The sequence below is a fragment of the Sprattus sprattus genome (assembly GCF_963457725.1).
Source record: "Sprattus sprattus genome assembly, chromosome: 2".
NCBI classification, from domain to species: domain Eukaryota; kingdom Metazoa; phylum Chordata; class Actinopteri; order Clupeiformes; family Clupeidae; genus Sprattus; species Sprattus sprattus.
The window spans coordinates 48,069,101-48,077,974 of NC_137921.1; the positions used below are offsets into that span (position 1 = coordinate 48,069,101).

Consider the following 8,874-nt stretch of genomic DNA (forward strand, 5'->3'; position numbering starts at 1 on the left):
GAAACCTACAGAAGACCAGCAAATAATGACTACTTTATGTGTATAATCTATATATTTTAGAGGGCAGCTTTTTTTCCAGGAATTGAACATGGAACATGCAGATTGAACAGAGGGTCTTCCCTGGCCAAGAGCTGTCTTGTTAAAGCCAGTTATTACCACACAAATGATTTCTTAGAATTCTACCAAGGGTCCTTCATCAGAAAGGTTCTACACAGTAACTGGAAGAGTTATATTCATTAATGATCACTCAATTAAAACATACTGGTTCCTTTAACACATACTATTTATGAAACTCAATGTGTAGTCCACAATGACAATATGTGTCACCCACATATAACAATTACAGAACACAGAGATTCATTCACATTTCTGATACATCATTTCACCATGCACGTCTCAACTTAATTTTGTACATCAGCTTGCGTAAGGGATTTCAACCGCCATTAAGTTCCCCCTCAACAGCCAATGATGTTGACATACAAATACATCCCCTTTATAACCTGTGGAAACTGGGTTGTAGAGTGCGGGTGAAAACTGTGGCAAATTACCAACATTCTGCAATATATTCCTGTTTCACCCAGACCCAGGTTTAAGATTACAAGTGTATGTGAGGTTATGTGATCAGAGTTGATTTAAACAGTTTGGCTGCAGTAGTGGTGCAATGGGGGTTTATTGGCAGTTATTGTGCAGCTATGCCACAAGAACCACCCTCTGTAGTAAAAGTCAAACGTTTCTTTTTTCCCAGAATATGAAGATGTTTCTAGGATATTTCATCAGAGACTTCAACATTCAAAGTCTGATAAAATACAGTTCTGGAGGTTAGTTGTTGTTGGTCTTTTGAGCACCAATTCTAAATATATTTAGATATATATATATAATTCTCTTAATGAAAATGAAATGCACTGATACAAGAGGAATTCATCTAGGCTATATTGTTCCACACCACACGGCTCAGCAACCACTGAATAACTCAACTCTTAGCTCGGTTGAGGTTGTGGTTGGGTGTTTTTACCTGGGGAAGGTGATGTCAAGGAGGAAGCAACTGTGTGTGACATTTTCATTGTAGTATCTGTCAATGTTTAATAAACACAGCTGTTTTTTTGCATGGAAAGCCTTTACAGACTGATTCCCTTCAAGGTCTTTCACTGAAAAAAAATCTATTTTTATTTATTATGTATTGGTTATTTTGCCCATTAAATTGCCAAACCACAAGGACCTGCTTTGAAATTGAATATATTATAGTAAACTCTAGAGAAACAATACACAAGCAAAAACACTATCAATTCAATTATTGATTTAATGATTTATTTATCTAGTTACATGACACAGCACAAAATACATCCATTTCCCAAATGTAACAACAGGATAGGTTGTTGACTCGACTAAGTGATTGCATAGGGCTCATCACAGAATATAAAATGCCCTTCATAGAAAGGAGGGGATGGGATTAAACCTGTGTGAGCAAACACTTCCACTTTGCCTTGACATCTACAGCGACAGCATCGGCTACTCAGGCAACAACCCAGTCAGAGGTTTGATCTTTTAAGAGATGTAGTTTGCAGTTTGCATGATAACTTAAATGACATCTCAAATGTTTTTATGTTATTTTATCAGAATTGGCAAATGCTTTTATTTTTTACTTAAAAAGGAGGGATGGTTTATTCTTGCACCATCTGTCTAAGTGAGTTTTGTATTTCAAGGATGGTAAACCATAAACAATTCACTCAATTATGGCATTTAACAGACTTATCATGGCAACCTACCGTGCGGAAATTACCACAGGATCCATGATCTATGCAGGCACAACAGGCCATGTCTTCATCACCCTCATTGGCACTGAGGGGGAGAGTGAGAGAATCAAACTGAACAACTTTGGGCGATTTACCAGCGAAACCGTGAGTCGACATGAGGATAAGGACTGGGAGGCTGTTCTTCCCATTGAGTTTCAATTGAAGATTGTTCTTGAAATATCAGTCAGATGTATCAGTTATAAGATGTATGAATATGACGTTTAGTGTGATAACAATGCCAAAGTTTCGGGCATGATTAACTACATCTGCTTTTTGATGCTACTGCTACTGCCACGGCTGTGATTAGGCAAAGAGTCATGCTACTGCTGTCCATGTAGACAAGGAATAGGCATAGAAACAATTTAATTACAGTAAAACTAGACAGGTGGTCATAGGCAGACAAGAAGCGTGCAGTAATGCAGTACAGTAGTACACTGGTAGTGTGAACATATTTTTACCAAATTAATCAGTTAATGCTATATATAGATTAACTAGCTGATCTCAAAACTTAAGATAGAAGAAAATATTTCAGTACATTTCACACAGATTCATATCATGCATGCCTTCCTATTCCATTGAATCAAACGCAATGTTAGGATCTTGTTCTAAAATCAGTAATGTAATGTTCAAGTTATTTACCTCTTAAATCTGACCTGATTCTTCCCCCATAACAGACTTGGACCTTTACGGTGTCTACCCCCTTCACACTCGGGAGCCTACTCCTCGTCAAACTGGAGAAGGAGCAGTATCTTCCTGGGGAGAATGAATGGTTCTGCTCCAAAGTTCATGTGACAACACCTGAAAATGATGTATTCCATTTCCCATGTTACAGTTGGCTGTCTAATAGGGAGGAGATTGAGCTGAGATCTGGGAAAGGTGTGTGGTGCAAAGCACAGAGTTAGGCTAGTGAACGCAGCAATGCCACCAATACATAATTCCTAAGCTAGGCTGGGTTTGTCTTGCACCACATGTTACACCAAAGTGCTATAATGTTATTATACAATATTGAAATGACTATAACACTATGCTTTTACAGGTTTTTGATCAAATAGATCCTAATCACTCACACATTTTTTTTATATCTATCTCCAGCCAAAAAAGCCTTTGAGGAAGACCACCCTTTTCTAATCAGCCACAGGAAGAAGGAAGTGGAAAGGCTTAAGCAGTCCTACCAGTGAGTCTATGAAGCTCTCCTTACTTGACTTCTAACACACAACAGTGCTCAGGTGCAGAGGCCACATTTTGGTTGACTTAAACGTGGTTTCATCAGCAATATTCCTAAATTGTATTTGCACTGTAAATTGCATTTGCAGCCTTTTTATGTGTTCATCTTGAGTCATTGTACATGTAGAACGAAACTCCCGTTATTCAAGGTAAGCATCATGCAGAACCAAGAAAAAGTGCAAAGGAGATGTTTGCTAACACTTCAAATACTTTGGATTATGTTTACGTTTATCTTCTTGTGTTTGTATGCGCATCTTCTCTGTATGTACGTGTGTGTTTGTGTGTGTGTTTTTCTTCCTGTTCAAGATGGAAGCCATTTATGGAGGGTCTCCCAGACATTATTAATGCAGAGGATGCTCTTGACCTTCCAGCTGAGATCAGATTCTCCTTCACCAAAAGTGCAGAGATTCTCTTCACAAGAACGGAAATGTGCGTCTGAAATTCCAATATGCTTAAGAGAGCTATTTTTACTGAAGCTATTTTAGCTTTCAGGCCTCTTTCCTATTGCATCCACTGAAGATTAAAATGGTGGAAATTGAGTTAAAATCCTTAGTCCTCACTGCAGTGAATTTAAATTACATTTAATACTGTTTACATGACATAGAAACAATGCTTTCCTTTTCCACATCTCTACAGTCTGGCTACACTCAGTCTGAAGGGGCTAATAAAAGACACCAGTCAGTGGGCTAGGCTGGGGGACATCAAAAAAGCGTTCAGACGCCACAAGACTCCCATTTCAGGTGACAGGAAATCATTTTCTCATCTATGGGATCTTAAGCTCTCAAAGGATTTCGTTTCTGTGCAGAAAGCAATGTAATGTCCTATTACCAAAGCAGTTCATTCATTAATGAAGTAATGTCCTTATATAGCTATATGATGAATTGCCATGTTTTGTTCCTTCTGTGCTGTGAAGAGTACACACAAGATCACTGGAAGGAGGATGAATTTTTTGGCTACCAGCTCCTGAATGGCTACAACCCAATGTCCATCCAACGTTGCAACCAACTACCTTGCAAATTCGCTGTGACGGATGAGATGGTGAAACCTTTCTTGGAGAGAGGGAGCTCCCTCGCCACTGAGATGCAGGTCAGATGGAGTACTGAACATGATGATATCACTCCCCTCACATCTAATTCTGAGCAAATATACCTGAAGCTTAGCCCAAGAGAGTCTCTGTAAATTGTGAATATCATGTACAAAAACACGATCAATTTGTCATCATTGTTCTTTCAAAGATTACATGAAAAACGTTTTTTTCCCCACCTTCAAACCAGAGGCTTTATTTTTTAAACAGTTTTTATTTGCAATTCTCCTGTCCAACAGAAAGGCAACATTTTTCTGTGTGACTTCAGGCGAATTGCAGGATTGCCTGCGCCAATCATCAATGGCAAGCAGCAGTACATTGCTGCTCCACTCTGCTTGCTCTATAAGAACCCAGAGGACAAACTGCTGCCCATCGCTATTCAGGTACTACTGCCCATCGTTATTCAGGTACCCACAACGTGCCCTGAAATCTTTTTTAACAATTTATATACTATGAAAGTGCCATAACTAAACATGAAACACATCTGAACACATCATAAATACACTGTCTCTCTTCACCAAAGGGTAGTTGGTAAAAAAAGTTGTGAAGAAAGTTACCCATGAAAGTCATGAAAGCAGGGACATACTAATAGATAATCAGTGTCCCTCAACTGGGTTGTTGATCACTCCCTAGGGTAGGGGGCTCATAAAGTCTAACACTGCCATTATCTGTCTTTAAACACAAACTTTACTGTGCCCATACCTGCCCCAGTTAATCCAGGAGCCTTCACAGGACAACCCAGTCTTCCTGCCCAACGACTCTGAGTATGACTGGCAGCTGGCCAAAACGTATCTGAGGAATGCAGACTTCCATGAGCATCAGACCAATTCTCACTATTTGCGCACACATGGACTGTCCGAGGCTTTCATTGTTTCCACACTGAGAAATCTGCCCAGGCCACATCCCATGTACAAGGTATGTGCCCTCATTAAAACCTCAATATTCGGTACATAAATGTTTTCCAAGGAAAAGTAAATGGTCCATTTTTCTGAACCCTCATGATAGATATGCAGAAAAGAGCTGTAGACAGCCTGTCTTTTGGTGCAAATGGACAAAGCACACTGAATTGAATGTTGAAAAAAAGTTGACATGGACACCAATAGCTTAACGGTATATTTGTCAAAAAATATGAAAACTGCCCACGTTCTGGAGAATGGAGACGCTTTAAGCAGGGATGTATTTTACCCCTTTAGTTGCTGATCCCACACACCCGATACACTCTACAAATCAACACCACAGGTCGGGTCAAACTCTTTGGACCTGAAGGCATATACACTAAGGTACCACGTCATCTCTTTCTGTAACGTCTATTTTCAGTACTTCTCATGTTTGATGGTGAAGGGAGGCCAGCGATTGAGAGAGACCAAAGAGACGGTACCAATCTTGTGGTAGATACGTAGGGCCCATTCTAAGCTAATGTGGCATAACAATATGGAGAGTGGAGCTAGAACTAACCAGAGCACTTGCGCGACTACGCCACTCTTGGAGTTTTGCCAAGGGAAGTAGTTTAGGTGGAATGAAACTAGCCCCCTAGGGGCAGACAGGTCCGTAAACTGAGGAAGCTGAAGACGCGTTTCCATGAATAATAAATATGTTTTATTTAGTTACAACAATACAAAATACAAACACACAAATAGATAACAGTAGGGGACAGACAAGGAACACCACATACACAACAGATAAAGGAACACAACACAGAAACTGGACTGAGGCTTACCAGTCAGGCAGGGGAATTTAAGGAGCAGGGTATTTTCTCCAGGAGCCAGGAGGTAACAGCAAACGTGCACTGTTCACACCGTGTTTGCTCAAGATCTGCTACACAAACAAAAACACAATGATTCGTATTTACATGTAATTTTACACTTATAAAAACATAATTATGAATAGTATATAACATTTCTACTAATAGCTAAACTCTTAAAACATTGCCAATACTAAAAACTACACACAGTACCTTTAAATTACAAATCAAATGGGAATTTGCAAGGATAAACTATTTACAAATCTGGTGACTAAAGAAGAAGAACTATGGGGTATTTCCTTATCATAGTGGCAGAATGTAGGATCCTGGGGCTGCATCATGTGAACCCAGGTGGGTGTGTCACTGAGGACGAATATTTTCCCATGATTCTGGAAACCATATAAAGATGTACCCTATTGTTCTACAACTGAGACCCTCGCACAACTGTACTCTTCGCACTGAGGCCATTAAAATTATACCAAACACTAACGTGCTGGCATCCTCTATTTACCAAATACTTTTCACCCTTAAAATGTGGATAAGGTGTAACACCAAGAGACCAGGAGATGGGAAGAAGGTAGGGGGCACGAGAGAGTGAGGGGAAAACAAGAGACAAATGGCAAAGCCAGTGAAAAAAAATGGTCAATCATTTCAGCCAAACATCAGGAGACAGAGGTCCATTATAATATAAAAAACTATCATCAGTCAACACCGGAAAGGTTTCTCTTTGTTTGCCCAATTAAAAGGTTCCCAGGAACAGAAAGCCTTACAATGGTTTAGAATATGTATTATTCCCCCCGTAGGCCACTAACCTTGGAGGCCAGGGCCAGTTTGATATCATGAAGAGGTGGTTCTCTGAGGTGACCTACAACTCCCTCTGCCTGCCGGAGGACATCCGTGCCCGAGGCCTGGAGTCCATTCCCAACTTCTACTACAGAGATGATGGCCTCAAACTCTGGGAGATCCTCAACAGGTGCCTTTATACTCCTCCACTGCCACTTTTTATCGACCCCACAACCCAATCTTATTTTACTCATAAACTATTTTCCATTTTAGAATTGAGTTCAATGGTGTATGGTGTACTGTCTCTGTGTAGGTACGTGCGCAGCATGGTGGAGCTATACTACCTCTCTGACCTACAGGTCCAACAGGATTTGGAGCTCCAAAACTGGATTAAGGACATCTTCATCCATGGGTTTCTTGGACAAGCAAGAACAGGTACATATCAAATTGTGACATGCATGTAGGAATTAAGGACATCAGAGTCTACTTTCACAGCTGGCTTTAAAGCACAAATCACAAACAAACTAAACATTCAGCTAATCCCATTTCATGTTTATTATCACCATGGGTGAAATGATTATGTCTATTATTACACAGGAATTCCAGATAATTTCTGTATGGTTGAAGAAGTTATCAAGTTTATCACCATGGTGATCTTCAACATGTCAGCTCAGCACTCTGCCGTCAACGGAGGACAGGTAAACAAAACAATAAATGGCAACAGGGGTCTCTACTGTGGAAATATGGCTTGGGTTAATTCCACAATTCCTCTCAGAGCAGATATACAAATTAAGTGTTTATTACAATTTATGTCATTCAGCTCAAGACAAATAAATGGGCAGTATGAAAACCTAAGCCTTAGAGGCATAGGCCTGATTACTTTAGCTGACATTCTTTCTTTTCTCTTTGATAGTTTGACTATGGTGGCTGGCTCCCCAACTCCCCCAACTCAATGCAGAGGCCAGCCCCCACCTCTAAGGGACACTCTACTGAGCAGACCCTCCTGGAGACACTGCCTGACATCAGTACCTCTGTCAATGGTGCAGTCTTCCGATGGTTGCTCAGCAGTAGATCAACTGACTTTGTAAGTTTCTATTCTTCCTTAACTAAGGTAATCTACGGTTCTTACCAGAAATCATATAAAAATACATATGTCCCGGACAGCCATTCAACATCTGGACACCTGAAATTATTTTTCACAACATTAAGTAAAGCAAAAAACCTAAAAAAAATGTGTGTCTCTGACTCAGATTCCACTCGGATGTTTCCCTGATGAGCACTTCTGTGAGGACGCCCCCCTGAGGATTATAAAACAACTGCAGTCAGAGTTGGCCCTTCTGACTCAGCAGATCAGAGAGAGAAACAAATCTCTTGCTGTACCGTATTTCTACCTCTGTCCAACAGAGATGGAAAACAGCGCAGGCATATAAGAGAAAGTCCACAGCATCGTTCAGTTTAGACCCTTGAAGAGCCTTCCTGGCTAAAGGGTGAATAATATTGAAATTTGAGTGCCAAAGGTTGTGGAGATATAAACTCCTTCTTTTGTTCTTCAGTCCTTAGCAGTATGAGTATAGTATTCTCCATAACTTTTTCACTCTTCGGATCAGTACGGAACTGTTAATGACTGGTATGACAATAGCAATTATAAATTGTGAATCTAAAAGAATGTAATACAATAATGTTATGAATTATTGAACTATATCACAATTATGTTTATTATGTTCATTGTTGGTAATGACAAAGTAGAGGAACAAAACACTGATTTCTTTGCAGAAATATTTGACATTTTGGAAACATTTATTTTATTTGGTCTGTGTCTTGTATCTGAAAAGACATGCTGCCACCTTGAAACTTTAGTGTAGTGTTTAGATGTTTTGAGGAATGCCCTTGTAAAAAGAATGTCCTTGAAAAATGTTGGATGTCTTAAAATATAAAAAGCTGATAGCCTACAAAAGTATAGCCTATTAAATCTCATAACCAGGCCTTGGGTAAATTACTCCGTGTGAATGAGTGTTTGCATGCGTGTGCGCATGGTACTGTTTGGTGTGGCTTGATTTGCTGGATGGGAGCATATTTTCAAATAAAACTGCATTCATGCAGTACAACTATGCATGGTCCATTGAGATTGAGTGATTGGTGTGATTGCATACTGTGAATGAGATGTTCGAGGCAAAAGTAGATACAGTCATGTCATGTCTCCCAAACTTTAAAGTGACATCAGTAATAGTGTCAGTTATGGCTATTGCTATAAT

The 8,874-nt window shown here is 39.8% G+C and overlaps 1 protein-coding gene across 1 annotated transcript; it reads left to right on the forward strand.

The window, feature by feature from the left end:
- Positions 1 to 1,751: 1,751 nt before the first annotated feature.
- Positions 1,752 to 8,052, forward strand: LOC308382736 (hydroperoxide isomerase ALOXE3; the record flags this gene model as incomplete). The annotated part of the gene is made up of 14 exons (XM_080860264.1): positions 1,752 to 1,895; positions 2,465 to 2,666; positions 2,883 to 2,964; positions 3,321 to 3,443; positions 3,651 to 3,754; positions 3,928 to 4,100; positions 4,338 to 4,481; positions 4,810 to 5,013; positions 5,292 to 5,378; positions 6,643 to 6,812; positions 6,936 to 7,057; positions 7,220 to 7,320; positions 7,536 to 7,706; positions 7,873 to 8,052. The coding sequence occupies 14 exons, from the start codon at positions 1,752 to 1,754 to the stop codon at positions 8,050 to 8,052; spliced, it is 2,007 nt and encodes a 668-aa protein (XP_080716390.1).
- Between the last annotated feature and the right edge of the window lie 822 nt (positions 8,053 to 8,874).